Source organism: Magnolia sinica, chromosome 1 (genome assembly GCF_029962835.1).
Source record: "Magnolia sinica isolate HGM2019 chromosome 1, MsV1, whole genome shotgun sequence".
Taxonomy (NCBI): domain Eukaryota; kingdom Viridiplantae; phylum Streptophyta; class Magnoliopsida; order Magnoliales; family Magnoliaceae; genus Magnolia; species Magnolia sinica.
The window spans coordinates 18,423,395-18,446,891 of NC_080573.1; the positions used below are offsets into that span (position 1 = coordinate 18,423,395).

Sequence of the window (23,497 nt, forward strand, 5' to 3'; positions counted from 1 at the left end):
TATATGTCCTAGAGGGGGTGAATAGGACAATGCCAAATAAAACTTATAACAATGAATTAAAAAGAATATGATAGCGAAAATAAATCACAATGTAAAAAGTAAAATAACCTCAAAATTCAGATCTTGAGAGGTTGATACAGATGTTGTTCTAAAGACAACCTTACACCAAAAACCAGAGTTTATGGTAGGACAACCTTATTTCTAGAAAGATCTTTGTATCAAATCTCAAATCGAAAAGGAATACAGAAATAAATACAAACTGAATTGAAATAGATTGTAATCACAAATGTATTATTCTAGGGAAAGCCATACACCATAAAAATGGAAGGGTAACCTTGCTGGAACAACTTTTAAAGGAAATTGAATATCAAGCTGATAAAGGAATAGTAAAAAATAAATTCTAAACTATTACAAAATTCTCACAATGCTTGAATTAAATGATTACAACATTCACCACCATACATACATCCCACAAAAGAATAATTAAAGATCAAGTATAAATCATTCAACCACAATATAAGGGATTATAGTGGTTCGCGTTTGTGTGTTCACCAACTGTTAAACAATGGCCACACAGAATTTTACTCCACTCCTAATATCCTCACACGGGATATTAGCATTCACTAACAAAATAGGTTTTCCTGTGTTCACCCAAAACCTTTACAATTGTGTCTTTGTCTGTGGGCTTACACAATTAAAAAACTCCACTTCTGAGTTTTCCTGGCTCTCCTCAGATAACCAATACAACAAGATTTTTCTAGCAAATCTTGAAAGAAACCAAAATAGAAAGGAATTTTCAATTAAATGTAAAATACCTGATTATCTCCTTCGTTGTAGTAGCCCGGTAGAACCAAATCAGAGTAGATGATTGAATGTCCAAGTTCAATGTCCAGTACTCAATTACAATGGTTCTAATTCTAATAGATTTTAAATTAAACCAAATTGGGCTTGCCTTAATTGATTTTGATTCCAAAGAAAGGAAATAACAATTCCTCTTATCAAATTAGATTGGAATAGCAGAAACAAAATCAATTAAATAAAGCTAAGGAAAGAAAATATTAAATAAGCACACTAAGCTTAGATGGAGCACGAAATTATCTCTCAAGTTTGACGAAGATTGGCTTGAATGGATTAATTAATTCGATAATTTCTTGAGATTAGTGCACTATTTATAGGTGAGCGGATCGCGTCTTCGACTGTCCAGGGAGCTCTTCGACTAGTCGAAGCAATAACAAATATTTGAAAAATCCGGCGCGATAAGCTTTGGCCGTTCTACGACTGGTCGAAGGTCCCCTTCGGGTCGAAGAACCTGAAAAGCATAACTGGATTTTGAGTCGAAGATTTTTGATCGATCGAAGATGCGATTGACACTGTTCCTTCGATGGTCGAAGCAGTTCTGGACTAGTCGAAGCCTAATGATTTTATCCGAAATTTGTAACAAACTCACGATTGATCGAGGTTTCTTAGACGGGTCGAAGCAACTCTAGGACTAGTCGAAGAAGGCCTAGGACTAGTCGAAGAAACAGACCAAACTTATGTAAAATAAACATTCGATTTATGTATCCAAAATGACCTACTTTTAAGGTCAACCTAAGGTCATCAAACCTCAACCATGAAGTAAGGACATTGAAATATTAGGAACTAGTGACCTTGAAGTATGAGCCTTGAAGTCTTGATGTAGTTGAAATCTTGATGTAGCTCGATTCTTGAAAGAGTCTTGAGTTCTTTACAAAGTGCCTTGTACTCTTTTTGAAGTCTTGCGGCTTGAGTCTTGTCTTGTGAGCGGTTCTTGTATTCAAGATTGATCCTTGTATATGTTACGCCCCAAACTCAGAAACCGGGTTCACAAAATTCCCGATCGCCGAATCGACGCCGACAGCCTCCGTAGAACCCCATTCTCGGCTCCCAGCGCCCATTCGCCAAGTCGATCCTGGGATGCTACAAGGAGGATTTTGTACATCAGTTTGATTCGTAATAAGCATAACCAAAGGCATAACCCACAAACAACAACCAAAAACTCCATCACATTTCCACTATGATAAAAAACTTTACAAGTACAATGAGCATAAAGGGAAAATACAATGATGATAAACCAAAACTCCAAAAGAAGATCGCCACGCGTCAAGCCTCGGACCTGCTGATCCAACGTCACCGCACGCAACGGTCGTGCATAAGCTTATAAAGCTTGGAGGGTGGTGAAAGTGTATGCTCAAGGTGATAATGTAGTTATGCGGTATCAGAGTAGCAGAACATGTTGATGAATGCTAAGAATCCCATTAGCCGTACAAGGCCATGCGGTGCAAAGACGATGTCGGCCATACCAAGGCCATGCAAAATGCAAGTCAAGCATACAAATCCTCATCTAAGTCCACATGTCAATACGGCTCAAATCGGGAATATCACTGGGGTCTAGTACACTCCAAGCCGATTGCCGCCCCATCGCGCGCAATAAGGTGAGTGGAAAAGACCTCACTATCCGCCCGCCAATATCGGGCTCGGCTCGTCAATAGCGGACCCATTCCTCGAGCTGACTCAGCCTAGCATTGCCCCTACTCTCGGGCGGGTAAGGCCGCACCCCCTTCTAACCGACCACGACACAGTGGAAAGCGCAACCGTCTGGTAATCGGCAGTCGGCGCTCATGCACCCACTCGGTCTAGACGTTGGAGCAACCTCTTGGTACCATAAGGGTTTAGGGACTTTCACTCAGGGATATCTATAGCACCCCATGTACAACAATATTTTCGGTATCCAATCCTGCCAACCACGATACGTCTGTGGAGGCTACGACCCTGATGTCGCTAGGGCGTATAGTAACCATATCACACAATGCGAATGCATGAATCACACTATCTAGTCATACAGCAATCTTGCGCGTACCTTGCGCTCATTTAGAGCAAAACCCCCTGTACGGGAGCCCTTAAACAATCTGCCCGAAGGCATATACTATGATCAGTCATTTCTCATAACGTATGATGCATATGATCATGAATCATGGAACTAAACATGTTATATAGGATGGATGATGTTCATAACGAAGATGGGCCTAGACGGCCTACACATTACACGTACGAGCCTAACAATGGGCCCTAGGAGAAGTCATAATGCGGACATTTAACCAACACTATACTTGCAATGTGGACGTCGAACCACCATTGCTCCCAAGGCATAGCGACGTAAACATCATTACATAAATCATGCTGGGATCGTACATTGCAATGGACCTTAGGCACGTCCCATTGGGCCTTAAATACGTCAAATGGGCCATATCATATGGGCCTTGTATTCATCAAGTGGGCCACATCATTGGACCGCACCAATGGGCCTTATGTGCATTGCAATGGACTATAAATTGTGGGCTTTAGAACGTATCAAATGGGCCTAATCTTATGGGCCTTATGTGTATCAAATGGGCCACACCAATGGGCCCCAAATGCACATCAAATGGGCCTCAACCCATAGGCCCCAATATGTCTTAATGGGCCTTAAACCATGGGCCCTTAATACCTCAAATGGGCCTTGACCCATGGGCCCATAATACATCAAAGTGGGCCTCAGTCATGGGCCATAAGTAATTGAAATGGGCCTCACCTATATGTCAAAGTGGGCCTCAATCATGGGCCTCAACATAAATAAGTACAATATTTATATACATATATATATATATGTATATATATAATATAGTATATAATATACATATAATATTACATGAACTATAATATTATATATACCTATATATATATATACATATATCTATATATATATATACACATACACACACGCACGCAGCACAGTGGGCCCACACAATTATCACAGTGGGCCCACACAATTATCACAGTGGGCTCCACGTCCACTGTCACATTGGGCTCCACCGTCCAGTGGGCTCCACATCCACTGTCCAGCGGACGGTGAAGCACATACATCATTGTGGTCTCTATGTGGGGTCCACCATAATGTTTATATTTCATCCAAACCACTGATAAGGTCAAGCAGACTTAGATGAAGGGGGACAAAATTTTTCACCCTGATCCAAAACTTCTGTGGACCCCAAAAAGGGTTTCAAAGGTAAATGTTCAATTCCACTGTTTCACGCGGTGTGGGCCACCTGAGTCTTGGAGCAGGCTGATTTTTGAGATGGGCCCACTTCAGAGAGTGGGCCACCTGTTGAACGGATTAGATGACATATAAACATCAACGTGGGGCGCCAGGCGGTCCGCCCGCTGAAATGCGCAGGCAGCGCTGCTGCGCTACTGACACAGCAGCAGCAGCTGCGGCTGCTGTTTTAATTTTTTTTTTGATTTTTGGGGTTTCTTAAGGATTTTGCAGGTGGGGTCCACATCTTGTAAATCCACTCCGTCCAATGGCTCTCCATGGCTCAGCGCGAGCAAAACGAGTCCAATATTGGATGTATTTTGGCGGATAAGAAATCAGGGAAGGTTTCAACGGTGAAAACCACCGTTTGGTATGGTACGGCCCGCCCGAAGGTCTGATTAACCCCATCTTTTGGCTCAACGCCTAAAACAGATTTGGGAAAGGAATGGACGGCATGGATTTAATACATACATCAAGGTGGAGCCTACACAAGTGGGCCATCCCCAAACCAAGCAAATATTTTTTTTTTTTTACATTTTCCATGAAACGTCCAGCGTCCCTGGACGCTGGACTCTGCAAATATACTAGAGGTGGGCCTTGCTTATGTGGGCCACCTCATGGAGGATGGTGTGTATACTACACACAAGGTGGGCCCCACTCGTAGGTGAGTTGGATGGAATACATACCCTATGGTGGGGTCCATTCAAGTGGGCCACATAACCTCATTAACATAAAAATAAAAATAAAAATAAAAATAAAACAATTAAAAAAATAAAAAGGGAGAGAGATAAAGAGTGAGACCGTGTGATGGAGGGACCCCGGCACTATGGGCCCTCCCTTGCACTAAATCATACATCAAGTGGGTCCCATTTTATGTGGCCCATTAAAATTAAATCCAACGGTGGAGATCCCTTCTCCACCAAATTAAACGGTCTAGATGACCCTAAATATTCAAGAAGATAAACATCATGATGGGGTCCATGGAGGATGGCCCCGTCATGGAATGATCATGATGATCCAAGTGGGCCATCGGCCACACCTTAGGGTCCAAAGCGAGATCCAAACCATTGATCGGTTGGCCTCACTTGGCCCATCTTAAAAACATCAAAAACTATCCTATCCAAACACCCACCACTTGATCTTCTTGCTCCCTTGGCTTCCTTAGCTCCTTGTGCTACTCTTTGATGGAGGAAGATGGGAAATGGATGGTTGAGATGAGAGATGAAGGGGTGGGAAAGGTGGACCTCACATATGAAGTTTTCTCACCATGGGGGACTCATGGTGCTCTCTCTTGGATTTGGATTTTTTTTTGAAAAAAAGAATAAGAGAGATAGTTGTAAAGGGAGGGAGAGAGAGAGAAAGAGATGGGTGATGGAGTGATGGGGGATGGTTTGGGTTGAAAATTGTGAAAAGGTGTATGGTTGTTGTTGAAATTTGGAAAAGAGGAGTGGTGAGGTGGAAAGAATGGTGGACTTTTGAAAAAGGTGGGGATGGGTTGATGTACTTGAGGTATGGGATGCTTTAATGGTTGATTGATGGGACTAATAGTAGAGATTCCCTCGAAATCCGCAACGCGCGGTGTTTCTTCGGAATAAACGCTGATCGGCATCTTCTTACCTAGGTATCGGTTCGGTGCGCAAGTCACGGCGTTGGAACCGCGGCGACGACGCGGTCGCTATGATATAACTTTCAGACCAAGCCGACGTCGGTGCGCGGGACCTGGCTTAGGATCGTGCGCAAACACCGAATACGGTGCGAAGGTTGCCGGAATTTGACCGGAAGGACCGCGGAAACTAACGGAACAGTACGAATTAGGACAAGATTGATCCTTGTACTTGTGAGCTGTGCTTGTTGTGAGCTTAGCTTGTTTATGAATGTTGATCCTTGAGAGAGCTTCACTTATGCAAGTTATATATAACAGTGATTTTGGCACCACAAATTTGACAACAGATAGGGATATAAACTATAGCACTTACAATCTCCCCCTTTATCAAATTAGTGACAAAACACATAACCAAGATAAACATAAAGTAAAACAACGGTTAAAGAGTTATGAACAGGTCATATAAATTGGCTTACTGCAAATCAATATTCAATATTCAATATTCAATATTCAACATTCAACCAATTTCATTCAACTAGTTCAAACATACTCCCCCTGAGTAACATAACCAATGCTACTCCTCTCACAATCACATCGTTAAGAACAAACCATTCTCCCCCTTTTTGTCACAATATGACAAAGGAAACAACAATAAAGGAGAACTAAATAAAGGGATATATGAGAGTAAACATGAGGAGTTATGAGAGTATAGCAAAACAGTCAGCATAACTTCACATAGAATAAATATCCAGCATAAAACATAGATAGTATCCAACTCAAAATCAGTCAACCAAGTGCTAAGTTATAAAGTTATTACAGACCAGAAGTCTCATATAAACTAGTCAGAACCAGAACCAGATGACGGAGTAGGAATAGAGGGATCAAGTTGGTGCATGCCTTTGTTCAATCGCCTAAGATATTTGCGCATGTACTTGAATTGTAAATCATGAGCAACAGACATGTTTTCCATCTTTACATTTATATTCTCAACTTTATCCTCTAATGCACTCAGACGAGCATCAACATCAGATGGTTCAAAATCTGGATCATTTATTAAGTCAGAATCCAGTTCCTCAAAAATGTCATCCATATTAATGTCATCACCAGCTTCTTCATGACCACCGCCACCACCACCTTATTCAGGAAGTAGATCCAACTTCATCTTATTGATATTAGTATTGTTGAAGATCAGATGATGGATTGGTGCCTCATCAACCGGCATATCGACTAACATATGTGTAGCCAATACAGTCATAAAATAGGCAAAAGGAATGTCACTATGACCAGGATGGAGTCTAAACTGAAGAATGAAATGACAGATTAAAGATGGTAAACAAATCAGTACAATTGGAAATAGCATGGATAACACGATCCATAAAATAAGTCAAGTCGGTTTATTACCCGAACGAGGATACGATTAGACACAAAGATTTTGTGGAGAATTCGTATTTGGGTAACAAATACCTTGCGGGAAGCGCATTCCTTTTGTGTCCATTGAATATCCATGTTGCACAAGTCTCTAGTGAGCATGCGTTTTTCGGACATTGAGGATTTATATAAAGTATGGATAGGAATACCCTCATCATTCACAGGAATGTCCATAAGGGCTGAAATTAAATGACGATCAATGTCAAAAGGCCCTTCTCTAGTAGATATTTTAAAAGTTAAATTATCCTGTGAGAAAGCACTAATACATGTAAACATGGATTGGGCAATGGACCGGTATGCAGGCCCACCCCAATGTAATAAGTTAACCCAACCTACAGCTTCAAGCATAGGAAGGATGTCAAAAGGTACAATATGATTAACATCAACAGGATGTTCAACAATAACATTACGTAATCTAATGTCCCTAACATATGATGGATCATCATTGGGAGCAAGAAGATGACATTTAGAGATAGCGGTCGATCTGGAGGAAGAAGAAGGACCACGGGAAGTAGTTTTTCTACCTCTAGAAGCCATTTGCAACAAGGATATCAAGGAATTAAGAAGTTGCAAAAGATTGAGAAGTGGGTTTACACAAAATAGATTTTTCAAGATCCAAACCCCAAATCTCAATGAAATTCAAAATAGACTTAAAGCTTGAAAAGAAAACAATCTAGACACAAATTTGCAAGAAAAAAGTGATTTGGAACACTAACCTTGAAGAACATGAAAGATGGGTTCGACAAGTCGAAGCACGGCTTCTTAGAGAAGAAAATCGAAATGAGGAAGAAAGCAAAAATCCCCAAATTTAAGTGAATCCCGAGTTCTACGACTGGTCGTGGATATCTACGACTGGTCGTAGGTCGACTGGTCGAGTATACTCACGACAGGTCAAAGAATGACCAAAAATTCATATTTCTTGCAAATTATACAAAAATTAGAATTCAATCTAGCAAATATATACACTATAATACAAGAAGGCATAAATAATCATTTTAAAATGCACATGCCAAGATCAAATTTCATCTTTTTGAACCAGCTTTTATCGAGAGGTTTTGTGAAAATGTCAGCACGTTGATCTTCAGTAGGAATATATTCTAGAGATATAACTTTTTCTTCTACTAATTCCCTTATATAATGAAATCTAATGTCAATGTGCTTAGTACGAGAATGGCTGAATAGGATTTTTGAAATATTTATCGACCGGAATTATCACAATGTAATAACATAGAATCTGTTTAATTCCATAATCACTTAGCATTCGTTGCATCCAAACAAGCTGTGTACAGCATTACCAGCTGCGATATACTGAGCTTCAGCTGTTGACAGTGATTTAGAAATTTTTTTCTTACTAAACCAGAAACTAGATAATTTCCAATGTAAAAACAACCACCACCTGGTTGATTTTCTATCATCTAGATTACCAACCCAATCAGCATCCGAGCAGCTAATTGGACACCGGTCTCATGAGGATACCAGAGATCAAGATTTACAATTGCGACATATCTAATAATTCGCTGGACAATCAAGTAAGATTCTTTTGGATCAAATTGATATCTTGCGCAAATACCAACACTTAGAGAAATATCGGTCTACTAGCGATTAAATATAACAAACTACCAATCATACTCGATAAAGTTTTGAGTCAACATTTTTACCATTAGAGTCTTTTGAGAGTTTCGGGTAGTACTCATAGGACTAACGAAATTCTTAATATACTCAAATACAAATCTAATGATTAGATTCAAAGCATACTTAGATTGAGAAATTAATAATCCTATAGTTAGTTGCTTTACTAGCGATCCAAGGAAATAAGTCAAGTCCCCAACCATTCTCATTTCGAACCGTGATTTCATCAAATCTGCAAACTCAGTAGTCAAGTCAGTACAAGTTGATCCATAAATGATATCATCAACATAACTCTGTACCATTAAGATATGATCATTATGTTTTTTAACAAACAGAGTTTTATCAACAGATCCCATTTGAAAATTATGAGTTAAAAATTTTTTTGTTAGTTTCTCATACCATGCCCTAGGTGCTTGTTTTAATCCATAAAGTGCCTTTTTAAGCTGATATACATGATCAATATTTTTGAAATCTTCAAATCCCATTTGCTGTTCAACATAGACTTCTTCATGTAAATCGCCATTTAGAAAAGCACTTTTCACATCTATCTGATAGATCTTTATCTTTCTAAAACATGCAATGGATATAAATAGTCTGATAGATTCAAGACGTGCTACTGGTACAAAAGTTTCATCGAAATCAATCCCTTCAATTTGAGTATAACCTTGTACCACTAGTCTAGCCTTATTTCTAATTATATTTCCACACTCGTCAGACTTATTTTTGAAAATCCATTTTATTCCAATGATGTGTTTATCTTTAGGTCTTGGTACGAGATACCAAACATCATTTCTTACGAATTGATTGAGTTCTTCTTGCATCGCAACAATCCATTTCTCATCAGCAAGAGCTTCTTTTACGTTAGATGGTTCTATTTGGGATGTAAAACATACATAATTACATATATCCTCAAGTTGTCTACGGGTGCGAACACCGGTGAGAGGGTTTCCAAGAATTTGTGTGGTTGGATGATCTTTAACATTCCTCAGAATCAGTCCGATTCGATGAAGTATCAGGTTTATCAATGATTAGTACTTCATCATTAACTGAATTAGAAATTGGCGTGTTTAAGTGATCATCAATGACAACATTAATGGATTCTTGAATCACACCAGTCCTTTTGTTCAGAACCCTATAAGCTCGACTGTTTAAGGAATATCTTAGAAAAATACCTTCATCACTCTTCGTATCGAATTTTTCCAAATTTTCACGATCACGTAAAATATAGCACTTGCTGCCAAAAACTCGAAAGTATTTAACAGTAGGCTTTTTATTGAACCACAATTCGTAAGCCGTTTTATTATTATCTTTGCTAGTGTAGACTCGGTTAATAATATAGCAATTTTCAGACGTTCTTTGACCCAAAGATTTTTAGAGAGCTTCATGCTATTCAACATGACATTAGCCATTTCTTGAAGCACCCTATTCTTTCTTTCTACAATACCATTTTGTTGTGGAGTTTTGGGAGCAGAGAATTCATGTAATATTCCTTGGTCGGTACAGAACTTCTCAAAATTGCTATTCTCAAATTTAGATCCATGATCACTACGAATTTTACTGATTTGAGAAGATTTTTCAGTTTGAATCCTTTTGAAAACTTTTCTTACTTCTTCAAGGGTTTCAGATTTATCCCTTAAGAAGACTACCCAAGTGAATCTGGTAAAGTCATCAACTATTACTAGGATATACTTTTTCCCACCATGACTTTCTGTTCTGGTAGGTCCTATCAGATCCATGTGGAGAAGTTCGAGTGGTCTTGATGTGGTATTTGAATTCACCTTTTTGTGTGAGTTCTTTGTTTGTTTGCCTATCTGGCACTCACCACATATTTTATCTAATTTCTAAAGTTTGGGTAAACCTCTTATAAGTTCTCGTTTGCTCAATCTATATAAATTTCGATAATATACATGTCCAAGACGTTTGTGCCATAAATCAGTCTCGTCTGTATGGACCATGTAACATGTTTGATTAGATGAGCTGGATTCGCTAATAATATAGCAATTTTCAGACGTTCTACGTCCAGTTAATATTGCAGAACCCTTATTGTTTAGTATCTCACAACTTTGATTAGAAAATCAAATATTATGGCTATTATCACATATTTGAGATATACTAAGCAAGTTATGTTTTAAGCCTTCAACATATAAAACATTTTTAAACACAGGAAGCTTAAAAAGTTAAACCGTACCTTGGCCTATAATCTTGCAGTTGCTACCATCACCAAATGTGATCGAACCATCAGTCATATCTTTCAGATCCGTGGATAAAGCTTTGTCACCTGTCATATGCCTGGAGCATCCACTGTCTAGGTACCACTTTGAATGACTTGTTGCTTTGAAAGCAATGTGAGCAACCAAGCAGTAACTTTAGGAACCCATTTCATAATGTTTTGGGTTTAGGAACATAGGTAGTCTTCTTTTGTGTATATTTGTAGGAATGACCTATAGAGTTAGATTTTAAGAGCTCCTTGAGTAAATCAACTATCTTTTCAGCTAGTGGATTTCATTTCGGATTAAAGTTGACATAGGTTTTTGAAAAGTTTTGAATTTCTAGAAAAATCTTGATAAGTACTTTTCCCTTTTGAGTTTGAGGACTCTCCTTTAACAAATATAGGAGGAGTATACTTTTGTTTAGGAGGTAGATTTTTATCATATCCCAACCCGGATCGATCGACACATATTCTTGATCCGGATAAAAGATTCACTAACTTTGGATCACCTTGGGCATATTTATATGTGTCATTTAGACTCATAAGAGAAGATAATTAAGTTTTAAGTTTCTCAATTTCAGATTTTAAATCAATAATTAGGGAGTTTTTAAATTCCAAATCGCATTTTGATTTTTCAAAACAATCTGAAATTTGTGATTTTTCTAAGACAAGTGATTCAAAACATTTTTGAGTTTAGAAAACTTTTCTTTTTGAAGTTTAAGTTTGATAACAATTTTACAACTTTCCTTATATAGGGCATTGTAAGCGTCTTGAAGATCATCTTCATTTTCACATTCACTATTCGATTTTCTTCACTTGTTGAGTCATTATCCGAAAATGTGAATTTGGCTAGAGTCATAAGAGCTTTAACCTCATTGCCCGACTCAGTTTCAGATTCTGATTCAGAAGAACCTTCAGAATCCGATGATTCATCCCATGTAGCCAACATACCCTTCTTCTTGGGTTTGTCCCTTTTAGGACATCTATTTGCTAAGTGCCCATATTCTCGACAATTGTAACATTGACTATCTTTCAAAGATTTTCGAGATTTGGGTCTAAACTTCTTTTATCATTTGATTTTTGAAAATCAACCCTTTTCTTGCTTTTGAAAATCTTGTAAAATTTCTTAGCTAAAAGAGCCATATCATCTTCTGAATCCATCTTTTGAATTACATTTAGAAGATTTTAGTGCGATAGATTTACCTTTAGGAGCTTTAAAGTTTAACTCGTAGGTTTGTAGAGAACCAACTAGTTCTTCTACCCTCATATTATCCGTATCACGAAGTTCCCGGATCGCGGTTACTTTAGAATTGAACCGTTCAAGAAGTGAGCGTAATATTTTTGCACACACTTTACTTTCTAGGATTTTATCGCCAAGACCCCACATTGAGTTTACAATGTCATTCAATCTAGTGTAAAAGTCCATTAACATTTCATTTTCCTCCATATGAATTTCTTCAAATCTGGTTGTGAGGAGTTAGACTTTAGATTTTTGACAATTGTAGTACCCTCGTGTGTCATTTCTAATATATCCCAAGCTTGCTTTGCAGAATCACAAGAAATGATTCTTTTGAACTCATCCGGTGATAGTGCGCAAGTAATTGCATTTAGTGCTTTAGCATTTGCACTACTCTCACTTTTCTCAAGAGTGGTCCATTAATAATATGGTGTGACTTTTATAGATTTTGAACCATCAACCCCAAGAACTTCCATGATAGGAGGTTTCCATTCACCACCGTGGCTTGCCACACATTTTCATCCATTGATTTGAGGAAGATCCTCATTCGGCTTTCCAATAGGCATAATTGGAGCCATCAAAGGGTGGAGGCCTAGTGCGAAAGGCTATCAAAATTTGACATCTTAAATAGCTTAAATCGTTAGCTCAGAATTAAATCCAATAATAAAAAGAGCTATTAGGCTCGATACCACTTGAAAAGGCCTAGCTATATGTCCTAGAGGGGGTGAATAGGACAATGCCAAATAAAACTTATAACAGTGGAATTAAAAAGAATATGATAGCCAAAATAAATCACAATGCAAGAAAGTAAAATAACCTCAAAATTCAGATCTTGAGAGGTTGATACAAATGTTGTTCTAAGGACAACCTTACACCAAAAACCAGAGTTTATGGTAGGACAACCTTATTTCTAGAAAGATCTTTGTATCAAATCTCAAACCGAAGAGGAATACAGAAATAAATACAAACTGAATTGAAATAAATTGTAATCACAAATGTATTGTTCTAGGGACAGCCATACACCATAAAAATGGCAGGGCAACCTTGTTGGAACAACTTTTAAAGGAAATTGAATATCAAGCTGATAAAGGAATAGCAGAAAATAAATTCTAAACTATTACAAAATTCTCACAATGCTTGAATTAAATGATTACAACATTCACCACCATACATACATCCCACAAAAGAATAATTAAAGATCAGAAGTATAAATCATTCAACCACAACACAAGGGATTATAGTGGTTCGCCTGTGTGTTCACCAACTGTTAAACAACAGCCACACAGAATGCTACTCCACTCCTAATATCCTCACACAGGGGATATTAGCGTTCACTAACAAAATAGGTTTTCCCAGGTTCACCCAAAACCTTTACAATTGTGTCTTTGTCTGTGGGCTTACACAATTAAAAAACCTCACTTCTGAGTTTTCCTGGCTCTCCTCAGATAACCAATACAACAAGATTTTTCTGGCAAATCTTGAAAGAAACCAAAATAGAAAGGAATTTACAATTAAATGTAAAATACCTGATTATCTCCTTCGTTGTAGCAGCCCGGTAGAACCAAAGTAGATGATTGAATGTCCAAGTTCAATGTCCAGTACTCAATTACAATGGTTCTAATTCTAATAGATTTTAAATTAAACCAAATAGGGCTTGCCTTAATTGATTTTGATTCTAAAGAAAGGGAATAACAATTCCTCTTATCAAATTAGATTGGAATAGCAGAAACAAAATCAATTAAATAAAGCTAAGGAAAGAGAATATTAAATAAGCACACTTAGCTTAGATGGAGCACAGAATTATCTCTCGAAGTTCGACGAAGATTGGCTTGAATGGATTAATTAATTCGATAATTTCTTCGAGATTCGTGCACTATTTATAGGTGAGCGGATCGCGTTTCGACTGGTCTAGGAGCTCTTCGACTAGTCGAAGCAATAATGATATTTGAAAAATCGGGCGCGATAAGCTTTGATCGTTCTACGAGGTCGAAGGTCCCCTTCGATCGTCGTAGGTCATCTTCGACGTCGAAGGTTTCCTTCGATCGTCGAAGAACTCGAAAAACATCTGGATTTTGAGTCGAAGATTTTCGATTGGTCGAAGATGCTCACGTGACCTTCAATCGGTCGAAGATTCCTAGACTAGTCGAATCCTAGATTTTATCCGAAATTTGTAACAAACTCACGACTGATCGAGGAATTTCTTAGACTGGTCGAAGCAACTCTAGGACTAGTCAAAGAAGGCCTAGGACTAGTCAAAGAACAGACCAAACTTATGTAAAATAAACATTCGATTTATGTATCCAAAATGACCTACTTTTAAGGTCAACCTAAGGTCAGTCAAACCTCAACTATGAAGTAAGGACATTGAAACATTAGGAGCTAGTGACCTTGAAGTATAAGCCTTGAAGTCTTGATGTAGTTGAAATCTTGATGTAGCTCAATCTTGAAAGTGTCTTGAGTTCTTTACAAACTGCCTTGTACTCTTCTTGAAGTCTTGCAGCTTGAGTCTTGTCTTCTGAGCAGTTCTTGAATTCAAGACTGATCCTTGTACTTGTGAGCTTTGCTTGTTGTGAGCTTAGCTAGATTATGAATGTTGATCCTTGAGAGAGCTTCACTTATGCAAGTTATATATAATAGTGATTTTGGCACCACAAATTTGGCTAGATTTGGGCCCCATGTAAACAAATCACGAGGCTGAACTCGATGTTTAAGTGATTGGTCGGATTCGTTGGCTTTCTACCGTTGATTAATCTTATTTGTGCGGTTCTTTATCGGTACCACATACGTATAGGCTCACCTCGAGCATCAAAGGTCAGTAAGTGATGATGTGGGCTAGTTATAAAAAAATAATAATATTAATTAAGAATTTTTGGTAATCTAAAATTGTGAAAATTTAGGATGTTACAGCTTGTTTTGAACGCTATATGACATGACCCACCCACATAGGTTATTAATGGGTTAGGCCAGATGACCCAACCCCAAAGCCTAAAACAAATATAGAAAAAGTATAGATGATTGTGTGTGTGTGTGTGTGTGTGTGTGTGTGTGTGTTTGTTTGTTTGTTTGTTTGTTTGTTGGTTTTTTTTTTTTTTTCGAAATTTTATGTAAATCCCACTCATTTACAATTAAATGGGTTAGGTGGGACTTGATGAGTTTTTAAGTGGGTCTGGTTGGGTCAAGGGGTAATATGGGTTGGGTTTGGGCAATATATCTTGACCTGTTTAGTAAATGGATTAGGCTTGGGCTAACACTGATCAAGTTGAAATCAGACACATTGCCATTCCTACTTTTTTTGGCCACTCCCATACTTCCACTAATTTTGAACTAATAAATTTCAAAATAAAGGTTGAGAGTGTTGAATTTAAGAGAAGGAAGAAGGAGAAAGACGAAAGAAAACGAATGTTGAGCTCAAGTTGTCCAGTGTTTGGATGTGAGTTTAAGAGAAGAAAACAGGAGAAAGAAAGAGAAAAGAAAGAAAGAAGGAAAAAAGAAGAAGAAGAAGAAGAAAAAAGTAAACAAAAAAAAAAAAAAAACAAGAAGGAAAGAGAATAAAAAAGATGAGTAAATTCAACGAGTCAACCCGTTGAGTTAGGCTGAGTTTAGCTCAAAGCTGGGTCCATTTGACCCATAAAGATCGTTGAACAATCAAAGACATTGCTAGAGGAGACAAACATCGAGTTTAACGCCCAATTACATTGTTTGCAATTGAGTTGTACCGAGTCCTGATGAGTTAAATCGATTAAGGGTTGATTTTAGGTCATACACATTAGAATTCTTAGAAAGGAAGCTCGGAGCCTAGCCGAATCATTTAATGTCTAGAACACATGGAGTTACATCGAATTGTAACCACTTCACCACCGAGTCACAATTAAGTTAAGCCGAGTCAAATCATGTCAAGTTCAATTTGATTTGATGAATTCAACAAATCAAGTGGGTGATTCATTGCATAAAATTTTCCTTAATATTCTTTCCGACATATTCAAATTATGTAGCATTGAATTATAATTCAATTCACAGCTTTACATATTTCAAGATTTTCCCATTACACGATCCTAAGGGATCCTTTTCCTATTTCTCTCATTGATTAGTAAAACGAAAAACATTGCTTTCATATTCAAATATACCCATTTTTTAACGGCAAAACCCTTTTTCATTAGTTAAAGGCATTTCCTTTTCCCTCTCAACTCAAGGGCTTCCCTAGAAGTGTCATTACTTAACTTTTAAAGGTTTGGGTATGCTATCTTAATCAGGTATGCTTTCTTCTTCACCATTCTCATTGAAATAGCCATCATGTAGGAAAACTAGAATCTTGAATATTGCCCTTATACCTCATTTACAGAAATTTACTTCTTAGGTAGATCTCTCAATTAAGAATTAATTACTGAATTACAGAATAAAGACATTACATACCTCATATGCATGATGTGCTTGAATTGAAATTATAGAATGCATTGAATGCTTAGAATATGTTTTCATATTCATAACATTTATGTTATTATTTTATTTGGATTTATTTTTTGACAGATGATGGATTGGTGGCATATGATTGATTTGCTTACCGGCGTGTATGGTTGATTTGCCACTTCGTTGTACCAGTTAGGTGAGCATGCTTAATTTGATAAGTTCCTAATGGTAAAGGGATGCGAGATCTGGTTGTTACATTTGTTTATTGAGTATGGTTGATTTGCTTGGTTGAATCGGTGGTAATGCATAATTTATTTGCTCATCGGTGTGCATGGTTGATTTGCCGCCTCATCGGATCGGTTATGTGAGTATGGTTGATTTGTAATATGTTCATAATGTTAGAACTATACGAGATCATTATATACATTTCTTGTCGGACTGATTAGGCGAGCATAGTTAATTTGTTATAGTTTTCTAATGTCAGAGCCGTATAAGATTATGAACATTATGTACACATCTTGCTGTACCGATTAGGTGAACATGGTTGATTTATGATAAGTTTCTAATATTAGAGGTATGCAAGTTTGTATACATCTTGTTAATTTAAATTTACAATACATTCATCATAGTATGCATGACATCATGATCATCATACTTTATTAATGAACTCTTTCTAAGGAATTCTTTCTATAACATTACTCGTAGTACATTGCTAACTCTATTTAATATTGGATAGGATAGTATCATATATCGACTAGAACTTCAACTGTGATGAATATGATTTCATTGGATTTTTAGTTGACTCAATTCATAACAATTCTTATAGATTTTTAAGATGAGAAAAAAATGGTAGAAGCCGTGTATTTTGACGACGATTTCTACTAGAGCATTGCACATAGGTTAGGTTGATTTCTCTTATTTCCTGAAATTGATGTAATAAGATATTTATTGAAGCTTTCATTTAATAGAGAAATTAGTGGAAATAGTTTACTTAGTCTTGGATTATGAGTTTAAATTTGAGTTAAAATTGATAAATTTTTTATCTCAATTTAGTTTGAATGCAATGTGTGGAATAGAATATCAAAGAATGTATGTTTGAATTTTAATTCACACCCTGAAATTCAAAGTTAAGGTCATTATACTTGAATTTTGAATTTCAGGACGTAATATAAATTTTTATGAGAATTGCCTGTTTAGAAAGCTCCATGGAGCTTATTTTCCTTCACATAGGTAACATTTTACATTTGAACTTGAACAATCTGTTCTTGGTTCTTCAGATAAGCTAATGGCCCGATAGGTGTTATCTTTTCTTTACAGCCCATCAATGGCATGGCCCACCATATCGACTGTTCAGATCACATGTATGTAGGTGTGATCATATCCATCACTTTTTAACAACCCCATCGTATTTCATAATGAAAACACATAGTATCGACTAACAATCCCATTACATTTTCTAATGAAATCCCATCACAGTCTAACAACCCCACATTTTTAGTGTCTCTCATTCCACTAATAGTCGTGTGATGTGCACCTTATCCAATCACATTTTATGGTGAAATCATATCACATTTTTTTATATAGTGGGGGCCACTTGAATTATGTATTATGCTGAAACTTGGTATCAGGACTTACATGGTATTGCTTGTCCATTGGATGTATCGAATGGCACTTGCACATTACAGTGGGCCCATGGTAACTCGTAACTCAAAGAGGAATTAATTATCCATGGTAGCTTAGAAATTGTTCTATTGCAAAACATATAACTTGATTTAAGCCGTCTAGATCATGGCCATAGAAGTACAATAGTCAAGTCCCAAAATCAGGCCTTTCTACTCAGACATATTAAACTTATAAGAGTACAACGGCCCAAATTCAACTTACATGTGTGGTCGCTTGGTCAATAGATTACCTTGATTTTATTTTTATATATATAGTACATTTGCAGTTCCCCCACCAGATGAATGGCCTACATCTCTTACACGTGTGCTGCCTGTGCAGATATCTGCCACAGGCTTCGCCCCATCACCCGGTTGATTTTCGTTCAATCAACAAAAAAAGTAGGCATGAAAATCCCTATCTTAGAAACCTTCTTTTGTTGAAATGCATCCAAATGAGGTTGGTTGAATAACCCGAACTCTTATTCAGGGTCACTTTTTTGTTGAATCTGAACCATTCGTTCATTTTTTACCATCCCCCAAATGTCTCCTAACCGTGCAATTAATCAAATAATTGAAATTGTTGGTTCATGATACATCTATCCTATATGCCACGTATGCATCTTCCAAGTAATATGTGTAACATCCATCACACTGGGCCAGAGTATCAAAATTTCTCTGGTTATATGCACCAGGGCATGCTGACTGGGCTATTCAACATTGACACCCGGGCCTAGCTTTCAAACCCAATTCCTGCTCTCAGGACAAGTTTAGGGGCCCAGATTACTCGCGGGCCAAGCAGCACATATGTGGCGAAAAATATGGTGGGCGATGGCAATGTAGGCTATATATATATATATATATATATATATATATATATATATATATATATATATATATATATATATATCCAGAGTCCGGGCTAGAAACTTAGTGCTGTATTCCATTCTCAAAAAATGAGTTATGCCGTGGTGGGGTTGGGTCAAGTTAGTCGAGGACTCATTTACAATTAATTCGGATGGGTGGAACTAATGAATTTTAAGTGGGTCGGGTTGGGTCAAAGGTAATAGGTTGTGGGTCAGGTTTAGTAAATGGGTTGGGCTTGGGCTGACACCGATCCAGTCAGGACCCGACCCATTACCATCCCTACCTTTTGCCTGTACCATACTTCCATTTGAAGGACTTCCACTAATTGAAGTAGTAAATTTCAAAAGTATAGGTTAAGAGTGTTGAAGTTTTCTTCCCACAAATAACTAGTACACATACCACACATGTACATCAATAGAAACTATCTAATTGGTGGGCCCATGTCAATATAAAATATTGAACCATTGCATCTTTTTTTTTTTTTTTTTTGTTTCCTTCACTTCAGCCGTCCATGAAATGGCCACCAATCAGACAGTTAGGATCAAAATTCTACGCTAATTTCGTGCTGTGGCCGATCATGTAGGACGTGAGTAGCAGACCATTGGCTGATGGCTCTACTCTGCCAACACATCAAATTAAATTGTCTAAAGGAAATTGAGAACTGACCTAATCTCCTTGCATGAGATACTAATAAATACAACGGTCCACTCTATTGTATACACCATCCCCAAACCAAAAACAAAAAGAAAAGAAAAAATAAAACCCAAAACAGGTTCAGAGCAACAATGTATGTATGCATTCCCAGTATTAGAGTAGGAAAAACAAAAGGGAAGATGACAAGCTTAGGCCCATTTGGCCATGAGGGACATGCAACCTGCCCCAAGAAGAAGGGAAGCATTTGCCCACACCTGTAGTTTTCCATTGCTCTGCATCCTAGGGTGCATGAAATCTGCGGCGAGTAAATCCACCAGTGCCATGTAGACCAGGATCCCCGCGGAGGCCGAATTGAAAACCCCTTCGACGATCAGAGCTGTTGGGCTATTCTCGTCGTAAACCGACGATATCGCAATGCCCAAGGCGATCCCGACTGGGGTGGTCAGGGAGAAAAAAAGCGCCATGATAACCATCGCTTGGGCTTTGAATCTTGCCTGGAGGAAAAAAAAAAAAATGTATGTTAAGCTCAGTTACATGTTAAGATGTGACTAAAGCAATTCATTCAGTCATAAACACTTTTTTATTTATATAATGGTCCACTATCTACACCCACTCTAACTGCTAAATAGACCCTTTCTTTTTTCCTTTTATATGTTTCTCCTTATTGATTTTAATCAACCAATGTAATGTAATAGGTTATTTATATGTTGGAGTTTTGTGCTCTCATCGTCGGTCCTAAGTTGTGTCAGGTTGTGAGCTGGGTATGATACTTTTGCAGACCTTAGACTGCTAAATAGGGCCCCCCGGCATGGTCAATTCAAAATTCAGGACTGTGCCTGTTCTGTTTCCAGGCTTAGATGATGGTTGCTCTTTTTCCCTTGAAGAATATTAATCAGTTCAAGGATGGAAACCAGTAGTCCTTAGTCATGCCTCAGTGGTAGACTCACAAGAGTTTCAACATGAGGACATGGATTCAAGTACCCATTGTGGTGAAATCCCACTCTGGAGTGAGTGTGCGTGTGTGAAAATGCTTAAGTGGTAGACTCACAAGAGTTTCAACACGAGGAAATAGATTTGAGTACGCATTGTGGTAACATCCCACTGTGGAGTGAGTGTGTGAAAAATAAAAAACAACTGAAACCAGTACATCAAGAAGACTCAAACAAAGACTCAAACAATGAACCTATCCAAGATACTGCCCATTTTTGGTTTTAAAGTGGAAAGAATGGTGTGTTTAGGAGTTAAGAGCGGGTCTAATCCTGGTTTTAGAACTCAAAAATTCAGCTAGAGAGTTTGTGGGCAAGTTGAGCATGCCGTAGCACAAGAAGAGCCCTTTTGGACGCACCATTGAAAGGGGTGCATGATACCTAAGTGCTGTTGTGAGCCAAGCTCTTCTTCCTGTTGTGTGTATCGATGCACTTTCACAAAGCCCATTTAATTGGCCACGAGTCTAAATAGTTGCTAAAAAGCTGACTCGAAAATTAAGTTGAATGACAAAATCGATACGCACTTACTTTCATGAGAAACCCCTTTTGCAGAAGTTGCATCCAAGTGGGCCTAAAACTAGTAACATTTAATACTTTAAAAAAAATATAAACATTGTAAATATAAAGAAGCTGAATTTTAATGGGTTTCTTGAGTTTTCTTGGGTTGTGCTGAGTCAACTGAGTCTTGACCAGTTCAAATTTTTTTTCTTCTACTTTTTCAAGTCATTCAACAAATGTGTAAATCATACCTGAACAATGCATCCACCAAGACCCATGCCTTCAAAGAACTGATGAAAGCTCAATGCAGCTACAAGAGGCCTTATTGTCGATGGGCTTTCGGAAGCACCCAAGGAAATTCCAATAATTACAGAATGAACCACTATGCCCAATTCCAAAACCTACATCACAATATAAAGAAGTGTTGAAAATTCTCACTCAAAAGCAAATACCCTTTTTGTACACATTAGTTACCTCTCCCCATTTTAAAATAGTTAGTTGGAACCAAACAACATTTTAAAATTCTAAAATTCTAAATCTCATTTCAAAAAGTGTGTTAAAGATTCCCACCCACCACTCATGAACAGTGGGTGATAGAGGTGCATAGACTTCTAATTATGATACCATGTTATATGAGTAATGAATTTGAGAAAATTGTATATTAGGGAAAAAAAAAACTTTCAACACATGTAATGTGTCCTAACTCACCTTTTAGGGCCTGTTTGGACTCTCTCCGAAGGGGAAATTTAAGGCCTAGACGCCGTTTCAGCCATACCCCATTTCTATTGAGTGTTTGGATGCACTTTTTAACAAACAAGTAATCCCCCACTTGTTGAAACAGGCACTAAAAGGCCTACCTGACAGATTTGGGTAGTCTGGAGAAGAAATTACACACTTTCACAAGAAAATCCCCCTGTTGTGGAACTTTCATCCAAATGGGCCCTTTGTTTGTGGCCCATTTAGGGTGGGACCCCTATAGATTAACAATCTAGATCATCACCCATCTCTCTCTCTCTCTCTCAAAATACAAGAAATCATGAGAAGATAAAAACCACTCTATCCATGAATCCATTAGCAGCATCCATCACAAAAATAGACCATTTTTCTCATTTTACCATAAATTAAATAAGATATCTTAGAACAAAATCTCATCATTAATGAAATTCATCAAACAAACTCCACATTCTACGAAATTCCATTTTAAAAAAAACCCATTAAAATTCAATAAAAACCCTACCATTAAAAAAAATTAAAAAAAAAACCCGAACATACCTGCGATACGACACGATGTCGAATAAGATCAGCAGAAGAATTCAATTCATGAGACGTCGGCGCGGATCCATGTGCATGCCCATGAGTAGCATGTGTATGCATATGAATATGACCTGAATGCTCACTCGTCCTCTCCACATCTACAGCATTCCCATCGCTCACCGGCCGAGCCTTATTGAAATGCGACCGCTTATAATACCCCGTCGCAAACGCATCCACCATCAACGTCCCGATCGCCGACAACATAGCGACGAACCCCGCAAAAGGGAATTTCCCCCATGGATTCTCCTTCAGACACGGCGACGTTAGGTTCTCAAACGCGTCCGGTAACACATGTATCATCCCAGTAGCCAGAATCACGCCGGCGGCAAATGCTTTGATGATGAAGAAGATATCCTTCTCCGGCCGAAGTGCTTCAATCGACTTCCCAAAGATCGGTAGACATACGCCGATCGCTCCTGCTACAAGGATAGAAGCGATCGCAGCCAGTTTCAATCGCAGCGCGACGGTCTTGTTACGATCTTCGGTGTCGGATTCGCATTCGCAAGCTGCTGTTGCCAGTAATGGTAAGAGTAGGAAGTAGAAGATGAAGGCCATGAGGGGAAATTGGAGCTTGTGCATGGTGGGAGATATCCCTAGTAGAAAAGGTGTGTGCGAGAAAAACGTTACAACGAAGAGAAAGAGGTGCAATGACGAATGGAGAAGATGTGTAGACGCTTTATAGAGTTTGAAAATTATAACATTACTTCATTTATGGTATAAAATAAAAATCATCCATCGACACCTAAGAGTCATGATGGCCCACTTTTGAGAAAGTCCAAACCCTATGAACAGGGTGTTTTGGAAAATTAAAAAGGGATTGGTGTCATCAGAACTTATGTTGGTTTTGCAGGATTTAAAAATGGTGGTGTCCAAAATTGTGGGCCTACTGGATTTTGTATCTCTGTAATTAATGGGCGAGG

At 38.0% G+C, this 23,497-nt stretch overlaps 1 protein-coding gene across 1 annotated transcript; it reads right to left on the bottom strand.

Annotated features, from left to right (window-relative positions):
* Window positions 1–19,779: 19,779 nt before the first annotated feature.
* On the bottom strand, window positions 19,780–23,228 carry LOC131241988 (zinc transporter 4-like). The gene is made up of 3 exons (XM_058240346.1): window positions 22,536–23,228; window positions 21,515–21,664; window positions 19,780–20,273 (listed from the first exon to the last, which is right to left on the bottom strand). Exons 1-3 carry the CDS (start codon window positions 23,154–23,156, stop codon window positions 19,968–19,970), a joined length of 1,077 nt encoding a protein of 358 aa, XP_058096329.1. The 5' UTR covers window positions 23,157–23,228; the 3' UTR covers window positions 19,780–19,967.
* Between the last annotated feature and the right edge of the window lie 269 nt (window positions 23,229–23,497).

Bases quoted from the DNA above. Each gene is read 5' to 3' on its own strand.
- LOC131241988 (XM_058240346.1), bottom strand. From the start codon at position 23,156: ATGCACAAGCTCCAATTTCCCCTCATGGCCTTCATCTTCTACTTCCTA. The intron at 21,665-22,535 runs GTATGTTCGGGT...ATTGTGATGTAG, and splicing joins GACATCGTGTCGTATCGCAG to GTTTTGGAATTGGGCATAGT. The intron at 20,274-21,514 runs GTATGATTTACA...TTTTTCCTCCAG, and splicing joins TTGGTGGATGCATTGTTCAG to GCAAGATTCAAAGCCCAAGC.